General features: G+C 53.1%; 2 protein-coding genes across 5 annotated transcripts in view; one reads left to right on the top strand and one right to left on the bottom strand.

Moving 5' to 3' along the window:
* Nucleotides 1-14,606, bottom strand: part of LOC118839020 (zinc finger protein 850-like) — a 902,460-nt gene that overhangs the window by 227,206 nt on the left and 660,648 nt on the right. The gene's annotated exons all lie outside the window — the stretch shown is intronic.
* On the top strand, nt 2,993-12,111 carry MAG (myelin associated glycoprotein). Of its 4 annotated transcripts, XM_036746434.1 has the most exons (12): nt 2,993-3,072; nt 3,213-3,299; nt 3,518-3,596; nt 3,982-4,350; nt 5,686-5,982; nt 6,272-6,529; nt 6,978-7,238; nt 7,994-8,281; nt 8,517-8,613; nt 10,377-10,476; nt 10,771-10,812; nt 11,602-11,662. In XM_036746434.1, exons 3-11 carry the CDS (start codon nt 3,551-3,553, stop codon nt 10,801-10,803), a joined length of 1,749 nt encoding a protein of 582 aa, XP_036602329.1. In that variant the 5' UTR covers nt 2,993-3,072; nt 3,213-3,299; nt 3,518-3,550; the 3' UTR covers nt 10,804-10,812; nt 11,602-11,662. The 4 variants fall into 4 exon arrangements, with proteins under 4 accessions (XP_036602329.1, XP_036602328.1, XP_036602326.1 ...); XM_036746433.1 differs by lacking the exon at nt 10,771-10,812 and having other exon boundaries at nt 6,350-6,529; nt 11,602-12,111; XM_036746431.1 differs by lacking the exon at nt 10,771-10,812 and having other exon boundaries at nt 11,602-12,111.

Raw genomic sequence — 14,606 nt, 5'->3', positions numbered from 1 at the left:
TTGAAAGCAAGCCTCCCTTGTGAGCCAAGGCATGACTAGAGAAATCTGTCCCTGGGAAGGTGGGCCATTTATATTGTCAATGAAATGCAGTCATATCTTGGTCCATTTTCCAGTTTGAGCAAATAGTTGTTACCTTTAGAAGGTCTGCCTGATGGCAAATGAGAGTGAAGGCCCTCTGGCTGGGGGCTGAGCCCAGTGGGGTTGGTCCCAAGTCTCCTTTCTCCTCCTTCACTCCCTCAAGGAATCTTCCCGAAAGGTCAGGCCAGATCATTTAAGGAATGAGCAAACATCACAGCTAGCACAGTTCAAAGGAGTGTGGAATTAGGGCTGGAAGGTCATCTTATTTTTACAGACGAGGAGACTGAGACCAAAGTGAGACCAAAGGAGAAGCTACTTACCAAGGTCCCACAGGTTCTTTAATCCAGAATTCAAACCCTGGTCTTCTGACCCCAAACCCAGCACACTTTCCACAACCACTGTCTTAACACTCCTCAGGTGCCTTTTTCTTCTGCCTGATCTCCATAGCTCCCAGGACCTTGGCATCTAACTCCCCACCTTCTCCTCCCCTCAGGAACCCAGACATATGACCCCCTCTCTCCTTCTAGGACCTGGGAGTTCATCCCCACCCCCTCCCCAGTTGCTTCCTCAATGGGTCTTTGTCTCAGTCTCGGGAAAGGCACGGGCAGCGTCTGACATCATGGAGCCGGAGGTGGGGGTGGCAGGACCAGTTCCTCCATCTCCTTTACCCCTGGGTATTTCCCCACCCCTCACTCAGGGATTCCCTCTTGGGGAGATGGCACCCCTCCTCCCTCCCTGACTTTGGGGTGGGTGGGCAGGACGGAAAGCTGTAGTGTTCTTATGGCTTATAAATCCAGCGTTATATCTGTGGAGTCCAAAGAAGGGGATTGCTGGCAGGCTGCCTGGCATCCTGGCCACTGAGATTGGAGTCTCAGAGCCTCATACAATGATAATTACCTCTACAGTTGCCCTCCCCCCATTTCAAATGCTTGAATTGGAGAGTCAACTTTGCATGGGAACAACATTCCCAATCAACATTCCCATAGTGTGGTAAGGTTTGCAAAACACAGCCCACACATGATATCATTTGCTCCTCAAAACGACAGCCTTGGGAGGGATCTCCATTCCACAGATGAAGGCTCAGGAGCCAGGGTCAGCGTTCTTGCTACTACCCCAATGCAGCCTGTCACAGGGGAAGGCAGCTATCATGGCACGTGATGGTTACTCCTTTTCCCCAAGCCCCTGGGAATAAGTCACTGATAGGTTCTCACCCTCACCTCCTTAGAATGGCGGTGACAGAGGCTTCTGCCCACAGGTCCCTTGGCCCTGGGAGCAGCTCTGAGGGCTGCAACCTGCAATGGATCTCAGTGGGGAATGAGGTTCCAGAGGGGGAGGAAGGAAGCAGGGGGAGTGAGGGAGAAACAGGAGAAGCCTATAAACTCTTGTCTCTTCCATACATCCGTACACTCATGAAGGACCCAGGCATCCGGCAGCCCGGCCTGAGCCCCAGCTATGACAAGGGCCCTTTTGTGCCCCCCCCCTCCCTGGGCAGGGAGGAGCCGGGTGCTGGAGGCAGGCGGCCCCTGGCACCCTGGGTGTATGTGTGTGTGTGTGTGTGTGTGTGAGAGAGAGAGTGTGTGTATGTTGGGGGGGGAGGGAAGGGCTTGTCCTCGAAGGCCTAGACCCTGGGGCAGGGGAGGGGGGAACTGGATGGGTGGATAGGCAGAAGCTGAGGGGACGGGAGAGAGGTCAGCGCAGTGAATCCTGAAGGCAAGGGAGCAGGGGCTGGTCTGTTCTGGACTGATTAGGCTGGGAGTGAGGGTGAGGGGTTGGAGGTGGGGAGCTGAGGGAGATTGAGGGATGGGGGCTAACAAGCCAGTGGGATGCATGGGCCAGGAGGCAGTCTGAATCTTGGGGGTGGGAGGGGGTGGATGTTTACAGATGCTTGGGCTGGGATGCCTGAGTCTGCCTCCACTCATGACCCTACCTCTGCGTGTCTGTTTCTGTGAGTGTGTCTGTGAATCTTTCTCTGTCCTGTGTTTCCAGGAGGGTAAGCGTGTCCTCTGTTCCAGGCACTGTGCTAAAAAGGCTGGAGTGTCGACATTTCATGTGTCTCTGTGCAGACGTCTGAGCGTGTCTGAGCTGTCTCTCCACGTGTCTGTCCCTGTATGTGTGTGGGTACATAAAAAGGGTGGAAAGAGGGGGAAGAGCTATAATGGGAAGACCATAGAATCTGGGTTGGAATCTTGGCCCTGTTACTTACTAGATCTGTGCCTTTTTGGTAAGATGAGGAGGTCCCTTCATAGGACATGGCAGAGTTTAGGAAAGGGGACATCCAAACTTCCAATGCCAGGGACCTCTTGCCCCCCAAGGGAGACAGCCACATTTCATTCATCAGTGCTGGGTGTAGGGAAGAAGGGCTTTCTTTCTCACACACCTCCTATCCCAGAAGCTCCCAGGGGGAGAGGGGGTAGCTGAGCCCCCAGACAGAACAGCACTCCTTTGTGCTGGGGCCAGGGGCCAGGCCTTGGCTGGGGGGTGGGGACGCCGGGGTCCGTGGGGGGGCAGAAGGCGGCAGGAATGCTCCCGGCATTTAGGGAATGTCGAGTTAGTGAAGCAGTCATTGATGGGATGGTCTCCATAGACCCAGGCCCCCACTCCCTCACATCTCTCGGGTCCCACCTCGCCTCCCACCAGGGCTGTCGTAGGATTTCTCCCCCATTGCTCCCACACCCCCCCAGTCAGAAGTGTAGTGGCTCTCCTGCCTTCTCGCCTCTCCCGTCCCCCCCTACCATCTGACCAGCCGCAGGGTCTCCTCAGCTCTGACTTCCTCACTGCCGCCTCCTCTCCCTGCTCCCTCCCACCTGGGGGCCTCCTCAGGACTCTCCCTGGTGTTTGGGGAGGTGGGGGAAAGCAAATGCTGCCATGATGCAGGAAACTCTCTCCACCCCCTCACCACAGTCCCAGCTGCTGCCAACACTGAAGAGGGAATGTGTGTGGGGGCCCCAGGCGTCCAGGCGCATGGACAGTCAGATACTATGGGCCAGGGGAGAGGTAACTGGCCGCCAGGTCCCATCCCTGGGGGTGGGGGAGGGGGAGGGCAGCGTGGAGAGTTGAAAGTTGGGCTGGTAGGCATTTGGCGACAGAGGATGGCTTTGGGCTTCTCCTCTCTATTTCCCCAACTTTCATTCCAGGTCGGCTGGCTCACAGCTTCAGGTCGGAATAAAGGATATTCTCAACCGACTCAAAGGACCCAGTGAAGATCTGATCTCTAAGGCAAGGTGTGTCTTCTCTTCCCATCTCCCCCGGCCCCACACCCCATGATTCCCCCACTCTCTATCCTTTTTTCTGTTTCTGTATCTGCAGCACTGAGCCCAGTGCCTCGTGTATATAGTAGGCGCTAAATCAATGCTTGGTGGATGGAATGGTGCTCCTTTGCAAGGATCGCTTTGAGAGCCCTGGCACACCTGCCTTTAACCCTTTCCTCTCCAATCCCCAGCTGCTACCCTCCCAGTTCTTCCTGGGGAGCATCATGAGGTACCTCACTGCTCTGCCTCTGTTCTGGATTATGATAGCAGGTAAATGCACATAAAGGGGCATGAGGATGACTGATGCCTTAAGGCCTTGAACCCTGGGGGTGGGGGTAGGGATGGAGGGGGTGGGGCAGACAGCTAGGTCCTTGAAGAAGAGGAGGGCTGGGATGTGTGTGTATGTGTGTGTGTGTGTGTGTGTGTGTGTGTGTGTGAGTGGGTATGTATGAGTGTGAGTGTGCATGTGAGTGTGCGTGTGTGAGAGTGAGAGAGTGTGAGTGTGTGAGAGTGAGAGTGTGTGAGTGTGAGTGTGTGTGTGTGTGTGATTGTGCACAGGCACACACACAACCTCAGGGTAAGGCTGCCTGAGTCCTCAGAAGGGAAGATGTGGGACTAGATCTGTCTCTAGCCTGGGTCTCCTTCCTCCCTGAAGCCTCAAGGGGTGGTCAGTGGGGGGCCTGGATGCCCTCATCCATCTCAGCCTTCGAGAGGACTTGCGTCTCCATCCCATGCCGATTTGATTTTCCGGATGAGCTGCGGCCTGCTGTGGTCCATGGCGTCTGGTACTTCAACAGCCCCTACCCCAAGAACTACCCTCCAGTGGTCTTCAAATCTCGGACCCACGTTGTCCACGAGAGCTTCCAGGGTCGAAGCCGGCTCCTTGGAGACCTGGGTCTCCGAAACTGCACCCTGCAGCTCACAAACCTCAGCCCTGAGCTCGGGGGCAAGTATTACTTCCGAGCAGATTTGGGAGGTTACAATCAGTACACCTTCTCTGAGCACAGCACACTGGACATCATCAGTGAGTAACCCACGCGGGCGCATGGGTCTGAAGGCATTGGTCAGCTGAGTCTTGGGGGTCGGGGGATGGAGGAAATTCCGTGTCCTTGTGGGAAGATGGAGACAAGGGATCTCTTTGGATTAGTTGAGGCCCAAGAGAAGAGATGGAATCATCCCATTCCCATGATTCCTAAGCTTCCCCTCAGTTCCGAAATCTTACCCACTATTGACTTCCGGTTACTCCTAACCACAAAAGTCAAACAACAGAGTGGTAGTCATAGTAACTGGCCTATCTATAGCACTTTATACTTGCCCAAGGCCTCACCACAAGCTTTGGAGATGAATGCTACCCTTATCCCTCATTTTGTAGAGGGAGATACAGGCTGAAGGGACTTTCCCTTATGTACCTGCATCAAGGTGTCTCTCTTAGACTGGAGGTGGATGTTCCCCCTCACACCAACTCAAGGACCAGTACTGTGGAATTCTCTACACTGGGCTGGGGTCATGTGTAATTAGGCCCCAAGAAATCTCCAGTGGCAGCAAGGATTGTGCGGGTGAAGGAAGCGGGTCAGTCAGTCAATGAGCATCACTTCAGTGCTTACTGTGTGCCAAGCACAGTGTTAAGAGCTGAAGCCCAGGATGTCCCTTCCAAAGGGGATCAGGAATAATGAAAAACAGACTGGGGGCTCAGCTGGTCCTCAGCTAGGAAGAATGAAGATGGGGTTCAAAGGCAGGATTTCCTGCCTCCAGGTACAGAGCTCTATCCATGCCCCTTCTCTGCTCCCACCTACAGGAGTCCATTCCGGGCTCCTTTCGTTTAAACCCCACCCAACTCCCCAGCCTCAGACCACTTACTTGCCTCAGTCCCAGAATCTCAAAGAGTAGAGGGTGGGAGAAGGATAGAGATGCTAAACTGGCTGAGCTAAGACTCACCCTTAGACCCACAGCCTGGTTTCCATTATTCCGATTTGTTGCTTTCCTAGAGGTCCTGTAAGATTCCTTTAAGACCCATTTTCTCTATTAGATTTCTAAAACTCTAGACCAAGAGTGTACTTACACAAAAGAGGGAACTATACAGATACATGCCTGCCCTGGAGTGGTGTGAAGGGGGCCCTTAGCTTACAGTCTAAGACAATACAAATACAGATCTCCATCCAGGACAAAGTGGTGGAAGCATTGAACCAAGAAACAGATGGAATGTACATGGGAATGCTATGTTATTTAAGTAAAGGGTCAGTGCAGAAGGGAGTGGTGGTTCCCAGGGAGGGGCAGATGTATGAATGAGGAAAGAGGAGGAAGAAGATTGTCTTGTTGGGACTGTGGGAGAAAAGTTAAGGGTACCTCCATTACTTGACAGATACCCCCAGTATTGTGGTGCCCCCTGAAGTTGTGGCAGGCACAGAAGTGGAGATCAGCTGCATGGTGCCTGACAACTGCCCCGAGCTGCACCCGACACTGAGCTGGCTGGGCCATGAGGGCCTGGGGGCTCCGGCTGTGCTGGGCAGAATGAGGGAGGATGGGGGGACCTGGGTGCAGGCATCCCTGCTGCACTTTGTGCCCACTCGAGAGGCCAACGGGCACCGGCTTGGCTGCCAGGTCACCTTCCCCAACACCACCTTCCAATATGAGGGCTATGCCAGCCTGGATGTCAAATGTGAGCTTGGGAACAGACCCTGGAGATGGGGAGGGCATATCCTTGAGTCCTGAGGGCTCCTGAGGTATCAGAGTCTAAAGAGGGAAGTGGAAACTTTTCCATGAATTCCTGGGCCCAAGGGGAAAGTGGCAAAGATACTTGGGGTCTGGGAGAATAATGATGGGACTTACAGATTGGATGTTTGGGTCCTGGGAGAGAAGTGAGGCCTTTGGCAAAAGTTGGGTCTTCAGGTTAATAAAGAAAATGCCTGAGTCTCTTGAAACCTCTTGGTGTCTGTCCCTGCTCTCAGACCCCCCTTTAATTGTGGAGATGAACACTTCTGTGGAGGCCATTGAGGGGTCACAGGTGAGCTTGCTTTGTGGGGCAGACAGTAACCCAACGTCTCTGCTGACCTGGATGAGGGATGGAGCTGTGCTCAGGGAGGCCGTGGCCAGAAGCCTGGCCCTGGAGCTGGAGGACCTGACCCCTGAAGAGGACGGCATCTATGCCTGCTTGGCAGAGAATGCGTATGGACAGGACAACCACACCGTGGGACTCAGTGTCATGTGTGAGCCCCCTTCCCTGGGGATGGGGCCAGGGGCTGGGAGATAAAAAGAGAAGAGGGCCGTTGCAAACCAACCAGCTCATATCCGGGGCAGAGATAGAAGTTGACTCATCCCTAAGCTCATAGGTTTTCCAGGCTGAGGTGGAGTTGGAGCTAAGTGACAACAGTCAGAAACATCAGGGGCTGGGGACAGAATGAGTATTACAGCTTAAGGACAGGCATTTGAGCATCAGGCTAGGTTTGTGATTATCCTAAAATTAGGCACTAAGTTAGCATTTGGAATCTGGACAAGGGTAGGGCTGGGCTTGTGATTCCCAGGACAGGGTGGCAGTGTGTGTGTGTGTGTGTGTGTGTGTGTGTGTGTGTGTATGTGTGTAGGATGGGGTTGGGGGAGAATCCCAGCTCTCAGGCTCTCCCCCTCCTCTCCACTCTCCTTCTCTCCCACTCTCAGACGCTCCCTGGAAACCTTCGGTGAACGGGACAGTGGTAGCTGTGGAGGGTGAAGCCGTGTCCATCCTCTGCTCCACGCAGAGCAACCCAGACCCCATCCTCACCATCTTCAAGGAGAAGCAGATTCTGGCCACGGTCATTTACGAGAGCCAGCTGCTGCTGGAGCTGCCAGCTGTTACCGCCGAGGATGATGGTGAATACTGGTGTGTGGCTGAGAACCAGTATGGCCAGAGGGCCAGCGTCTTCAACATCTCGGTGGAGTGTGAGTCGTTTCTCCCACTCAGCTGCCCCTGGTGCTGTCATCTCTTCATCACCTGGGGATGTGGGGATGGTCACTGTCCCAGGGCTCCTCCAGTCTCATTGGTCTGTCATGGGGAAATCAGGGAGAGGTGTCTTATCTGGATTCGATTCCCTCCAAACAGCATTTACTGAGCACCAATGTGGGGATGCAGAGCCAAAATGAAAAACAGCCCCCATCCTCAAGCACCTTGCATTCTACCATGGTAGGGGTGGGGGTGGGGGTGGGAGTGGTGCAGTGTTTATACTGTAAAGTAAATAAAATATCATTTGAAGGGAGAGACAGAACTAATGATTAGAAGAATCAGGGGAGGCTTCCTGTAGGAAGTGGCACCTGTATGGGTCCTGAAGGATTCTAAGCATGAAGGGCAGCCTGTATAAGGTACAGATGTGGGATTTGTGGAGTAAGCCTGAAAAGGCAACCTGGAGTCAAACTGGGCTTTAAATGCTGAGCTGAGTATTGCCCATTTTTATCCTGGAGGCAAAGGGGAGCCACGGAAGCTTCTATAGCAGAGGAGCGAATACATCCCAAAGGTAAAACAAGGTGATCACCTCAGGCACTGTCAGGTACTTTCCCTCCAGCGGCCTCAGGGACACTTTTTGGAAGAGGCAGGACTTGGGGATCCAATGGGATGAGGGATAGTTCAGTGAGCTGATGTTAGGGTCTGGTTTGTCAGAGGAGGAGCAGGCTAAGCATCGCTACCGTCCTCACTTTGGCAGTTGCCCCTGTGATCCTCCTGGAGTCCCATTGTGCGGCAGTGAGGGACATGGTACAGTGCGTCTGTGCGGTCAAGTCTAACCCAGAGCCTGCCGTGGCCTTCGAGCTACCATCCCGAAATGTGACTGTGAATGAGACAGAGCGGGAATTCGTATACTCTGAGCGCACCGGACTGGTGCTTACCAGCATCCTCACCCTTCGGGGGCAGGTGCAATCCCCACCGAGAGTCGTTTGCTCGGCTCGGAATCTCTACGGCACCAAGACCCTCGAGCTGCCCTTCCAGGGAGCCAGTGAGTAAGCCAGATTGGGTGGCAGTGGGTGGCAGAGGGAGGTTTCCCTGGCTGGCCCTTTATCCATAAGGGGATACGTACCTCTGCCAGGACCTTAGCCTCCTCCCCTTTCACCCTGTCCCACTTGTTGGAGGCCCCTATGGCCCATCCTACCTCCCTACACCTGCCCTGCGCCGTTCCTTCCCCTTTGCTCCCTGATGGGCTGCGTGGCTGTTTGCTTCTCTCCTGGCTACAGACCGACTGATGTGGGCAAAAATTGGGCCAGTGGGAGCAGTGGTCGCCTTTGCCATCCTCATCGCCATCGTCTGTTACATCACCCAGACGCGCAGGAAGTGAGAGTGCCGGGGCCAGGGGGCTGTTGTCCTGGGCGGGATGGTGGTGGTTTCTGGGGGGCTTGGCAGCGTAGGGGAGATGGAAGCTATTTGGCTTCAATGTGATGGTGGTAATGTTCTTATTAAGCTCCCTATATGGACGATCCTAAGCTGTCCATTGTTGGGAGGAAAGTACAGGCAGGAGGGAATAGAGCCCATTGCTCTTAGGACCCGCCCCCCATGGGGAAGTCAGGACGAGATCACATAGGGAGAACAAAAATAAATCAGTCAGTTCTCAATTGTTGTACCCCAGAGAGAAGATTCTCACAACTAATCCTGAAATCCCCAACTGTCTTGAATGCATTCATTCAACAGTGTGTATTAAGCACTCGTTCTGTATAAAAGTAGGGACCCAAAGACAGAGTGAAAATCTATTCCTAGCAGCAGCTAGGTGGCTCTGTGGATAGAGCAGGGGATCTGAGTGCAAATTCGGCTTAAGACACTTTTTAGCCTTTTAACCCCTTTGCCTAAAACAAACAAATAACAAAAACCACGCTGTTTCTAACCTCAGGCTGTTTACAGTTGCCAGTGACTTTGATAAGGAAGTCTGGGAAAGAGCCCAAGAAAAAGCTTCCTGGTTCCTGATTGGAGCCTTGACATCCTCCATCCTTACCCTCAAAACCTGTGCTAGCAAAGGGATTATCCAAGTTCTAACCCCATCTACTTCCTCAGGGCTTTTATTGGGGATCAGTTCCAGATCACTATGGCTCGTGAATCAGGCCGGGCCCTGAAAATGGGCTGGGAAGGAGCTCAATGGGTGGAGCGTCTTGTGGCCAGCCCCTTTCTCTTCCTCTGACGTCTGGAGCTAGGAGGATGGAGCGATTTATTTGCTCTCACCACTTACCACTAGGGGGAGAGGGAGGATGGCCTAAGGCAGTCAGGCGGTCTGGGGTCCTGGGAAAGGACCAGAGGGAATCCGCGTGGATACTCCTACTCTAAGCAGAGAACTGAGAGCTTACCCAGTCCCAAAGTGAATCCTCCAAGTGTCCTCGTAGAGAGGAGAGATGTAGGCTAGGATGGGGTACCGAACGGCTGGGGAACAGAGAGGTCCTTGGGGATGGGAGGTGGCAGGCTAGGAAAAGGAGGCTCTTTCCTGCAGGAGGGGACAGTTGAGCTGGCAGGGCTGTAACTGGTAGGAGATTTTTTCCCAGGACACTGATGGAGGCAGGGAGGGCAGGGTATGCTTCCTCCCCAGATGACCCAGACACAACGGCTTCTTGTTTCATGGCTCCCCCTCCATGTGACTCTCTCTGCCTTTCTGAGAGCTGTCTCCCACACCTGGAATGGCATTCTAACCTTGGGCCTTTTAGGTTCACCGACTTCTCCGACACTACAGCTTCTTGTTTCATGGTCAAGACTTAGCTCAAATCCCACCCACTGTAGGAGACCCTTCCCAGTCCCCCCTGCTACTAATGTTTTCCTATTTCAGATGTCTTCCATGTACTCTGCATAAATCTTGTATTTATGTAGTTGTTTCAGAGTACCTCAACATCTCACACTCTCATCAAGGGTGCTACTGCTATGCTGCCCTTTCTCACAGGCCTTACCTCGCCTTACCCTAACCCTCGAACCCAAGTGACTACAGCCATGTACCTCCGCTTTCACCTCCACCATTTTTGCCCCAGATGAAATCTTCCTAGTTATAGTTCTGGGAACAGGTGTGGGGACTAGAACATGGCTAGAGGGGTAGGGGCTAGAGAGCCTGATGGATGCTAACCTCCTAGGAAGAATATGACTGCGAGCCCCAGCTTTGGAAGCGGGGAGAATCCCCCTGTTCTGTTCAGCAGTGACTTCCGCATTCCAGGGGTGCCTGAGAAATCCGAGGTGAGGACCAGGGAATAAGAGCCATGGGGAAGGGCACAGGGGGGTGACAGGGGAAGTCAGGGACTAGATTGCCAACCTATGTAGGATTAAGAATGAGGGGGTGCTGTCTGCTGCCGGTGGGGAGGGAACTGGGAAAACAGGAGGCCTGGGGCCGTTAGGGTCTGATGGGCCACACTGCTGCATGTGGAGGGTAGCAGGGGATGGAGTCTGGGTTGTGCTCATGGGGCAGGGGGAGGGGGATGTCTGCTGTCCCCTGGTCTCCCTGGACTGTGACGCCGTTTCCTTCTCTAATAGTCCAAAGAGGTCTCTACCCTGGAAAGTCACTGAGCGCCCCAGGTAGGTTGCCTGCGGCCTCAGTGTCTCCGTTTCTGGGACCCTTTGGGGGTCTTGGGGCTTATGTGTGTGCATGGGTGCATGGATTTGTGGATTCCTAACGGTGAAGGCTAGCCCTGCCCGTAAGGAAAGAGAAGGAGGGAGGGAGAGAGGGAGGGAGCTGGACACAAGCTGCCCTGTTCTCCTCTGTGTAGCTGCTGCTTCTCACTACTGTCTTTGTCTCTGTCTGAGCTCTCAGGCCTTATTGTCAGGCATCACAATGTCCTAAGCTTCCACTATGTATAAGGCTGTGAAGGAAGCAGGGAGCCATTGTCCCCACATAAGGGAGTCACCACGCCCCCTCCCAGGCAGGACTCTGTAGGGAAAGGCCAGGAATATACACAAAAGGAAAAGCTGCCCAGCATAAGTGCAGTGCAGTTGTTGAGGCAGTGGGTTTAATCAGGGAAGGCTTGCTGGAAGAGGGGGAGTGGGGAAGGGTCGTGAGCTAGCAGAGAGGTGAGGGAGTTGTTGGGGGGTCAGAGAAGCTATGGATGGAGGCCCAGAAATGGAGACAGCAGGTTGGGGGCTGGGCCTTGAACCAGCACAGCCCAGGTGACACTTTGAGGAGTAAGAGGAACTGAGACTTAGCGGGCAGGGGATGGGGGGCTGGAGAGTCTGGCTTTGACTCAGTGAGCAACAGGAAATGATTGAGTTGAGAAGAAATGCTGCCAACTCTTGGTGACCTGGGTGAAAGCCCTGAGCTGGAGGTGAAAGGAAGAAACTCCCCCCGTAACTGATGGCTTCCCCTCCTAGAGTGAGAGGCGCCTGGGCGCTGAGAGGAGGCTGCTGGGCCTTCGAGGGGAGCCCCCTGAGCTGGACCTGAGCTACTCCCATGTGGACCTGGGGAAACGCCCCACCAAGGACAGCTACACCCTAACAGAGGAACTGGCTGAGTATGCAGAGATCAGGGTCAAGTGAGGGCTGGAGGGGCTGCCTGCCTCTTACCCTGCCCCCAGGACCCCCTCCCCCAGAATCTTCCCCCACCGCAGCCATGTGTGGTTTCTAGGGCTGGCTTCTAGCTCCCCTTCCTCTTAGGGCAAAGGGAGGGGAGCAGAGGGAGGAAGGGCACCCAGCGTTCTGGCCTCTCCCTCCCACCCCTACCCTTCTCCTAGTGCCTGGTTCTGCCCTCTCCCTCCCCACATCATGACTCCCCTCTAACCTCCATCTACCTTGTTCATCAGTCCAGAGGGGAGTTCCTGTCTCTGTTATTTATTGCAACCTCCCTTCTTCCTTTCTCCTATGTGGCCCCAGGGTCTGTACAGAGGGAACACTCAATAAATGTCCTTGAGGCTACCTTCTTGCTCTGGTTTCCATGATTTTCACCCTTTCCATAGGGTTTTGGGGAAAGGAGTAAGGCCAACTGGTGCCATCAGCATTGAGCATGGCAGAATCTGGTACCAGGGGGAGGGAAAAAATCCAAATAAAGAAGAGATTAGTGGTACCCGCAATCAGGAGGCTTCTTGACCCTTCCCTTAAGGAGTTCCTGGGCTTAAGGGGGGAGAGGTGGAGGAAGACAATATAGGATACCCAGCACTGGACTGGGCATAGAATTGGTGACTCCTAAATTCATTGGGCCTGGCCCGATCAATCAGCAAGCACTGATCGAGTACCTACTATGTGCTAGGGCACAGGAGCACCACAAGGTCTGCTGATAAATGCTTAGGAAGCCATATTCTCAAGGAGTGGGAATGAAGTTAGGGAGACAGACTTGCCAAGATCTGAGAAGATCCAGAAGAAGGAACCCAGAGTACTCACCCAGTCACCCACCTTTTCCTCTTCCACCCCATTCTACTTCACAATGGGAAGAGACTTTAGGAACAAGCCAGTCCAACCTCCTCTGGCCCACAGAAGGGAAAGACTTGTCTAAAGCTCCCCAGGATGGGCCATATGGCTTCATGTAGATGGTGTTGCTTGAGGAGCATCTCAGAAGAAGAGAGAGACTGTATGGAGGTAGAGGTGGGAAGAGAAGGTATTCCAGGCAGGTGGTATGGCGAGAGAAAAGGCACAGGGACAGGAAATGGTGCCCCACATGAGGACAGAGGAAAGGCCAATTGGACCGGCTCCCAGAGTTAGAGAGAGTGAGTGATATCCAACGAGTTTAGCAAGGTAGGTGGGGGCTATGTAGTGTAAGGCTTTCTATTTTATTTTAGAGGCAATAGAAAGCTGCTGGGGTTGATGGAAGAGGGGAGTCATATGGTCAGATCTTTGTTTTAAGGAAAATTATTTGTGTGGCCATGCAGAGAAGGGGCTGGACTGAGGAAGGGGCTGGAAGCCAGGAGACCAAGGAGGAAGCTGTTTGCAATAATCTAGGCAAGAGTTGATGAAGGCCTGAACTAATATGGTGCCCTGTGAGGGGAGGTGTGGTGTAGATAGAAGCAGTATGAGTTAGGAAATTATTGCAAATGTGGAGGTGAGGGACAGTTTGGAGCTGAGGACAATGCCTCGGTTGCAAGCCTGGGAAACTGGAAGAATGTTAGCACCTTCAACAAAAATAGGGAAGCTTGGAAAAGGAGAGGGTTTGAGTGGTCACCACGGTGGCTCTGTCGCTGTCCTTCCCTGCTTCTCTATTTATTCAGTTTAGAGGGGTCTAGGCCCTGCCACCTGGACCAGTGAGGACTCCCATCTTTCCTGCCTGCTTAAATAAACTAACTCCAAAACCCTGTTATTCGTGGCCTTGGGTTCTTCATGGGATCACAGATTTAGAGAGGGTCAGAGGTGCCCTAACCTAACCCCTTCATTTTACATATGATGGAACTGAGGCAAAGAAAGGTCAAGTGATTTGCCATTTGTCCATTATTCAAATGTCACATGGGTAATAACCAGAAAGACCAAGATTCAAACCCAGGACCTTTGCCCTCCTCACCTCCACTGCCTCCCACTGTTCTTACAAGTGTAAAAATGAGGCTTTATTGGGTAGATCAGTCAGGTGCTCCCCATTCCATGTGAAGTAGGCAAGATGTTAAGCTTCCCCCCACACCTTCTCAGGGTGCAAATATGTCTTAAGCAATCTATCAAAGGCTTTGCACACTTAGTCTAAACTAAAGCCTTGACTGATTGATTGACACAGTACTCTTCTCTCCTTAAAATATGAAGTAAAGAGGTTTAGGCTACACAACATTTCAAAACACACTACAGAGTGGAAGCTTCTCTTGGGAAAGGTTCCCCTCTCTTCCCAGCCTCCACCTCCATCCACTGCCCACTGTCTTGGAGAGGCCCCAGTTGGAGATACACCAGCATGTCTCCCCGTGAGTCAAGGTGGGGGCCTAAAAAGAACTTCTCCCTTCTCATCTCTCTGCAGTTCTTGAGGGAAAGGCATGGAATTAAGCATTTTGGTCTTAAGAAGTCTTCACTCCTAGGCTGGATTAACCAGAGACAGTGTCAGGAGGACTGCCCTAAGTGACTGTGTGATGTAACTGTGTCTGGCAGAAGTTAATGAAATAATAGCAGGGGATGAGGAAAGGAAGAATGCAGACCACCCAACTGGATCCAGGGACTCTCCCTCCTGAAACTCCCTTGTGTCCCCAGTCCCTTGTCCCAGCCAGGGACCCAGGTGTTCCAACTCATTTATTCATTCATTCAACAAGAATTTGTCAAGTCACAAATGGCACTGGGCATTGAGAATATAAAGACAAAAACCTAGGGATCCTGCCCTCAAAAGCTTGCATTCTACTTGGGCTGGGTTGGGAGGTGGAGAACACCATATACACGGACTATGAAGTTGGTCCTTGAAAGCCCAGGACTGAATCACAGAAAAGGAG

This window comes from Trichosurus vulpecula, chromosome 2 (assembly GCF_011100635.1).
Source record: "Trichosurus vulpecula isolate mTriVul1 chromosome 2, mTriVul1.pri, whole genome shotgun sequence".
In the NCBI taxonomy this organism is placed as follows: Eukaryota; Metazoa; Chordata; class Mammalia; order Diprotodontia; family Phalangeridae; genus Trichosurus; species Trichosurus vulpecula.
The sequence above is the reverse complement of the archived record's forward strand: the minus strand, read 5'-3'. Positions and strand labels throughout refer to the sequence as shown.

Bases quoted from the DNA above. Each gene is read 5' to 3' on its own strand.
- MAG (XM_036746431.1), top strand. From the start codon at position 3,551: ATGAGGTACCTCACTGCTCTGCCTCTGTTCTGGATTATGATAGCAG. The intron at 5,983-6,271 runs GTGAGCTTGGGA...CCCTGCTCTCAG, and splicing joins TGCCAGCCTGGATGTCAAAT to ACCCCCCTTTAATTGTGGAG. The intron at 8,614-10,376 runs GTGAGAGTGCCG...CTAACCTCCTAG, and splicing joins ATCACCCAGACGCGCAGGAA to GAAGAATATGACTGCGAGCC.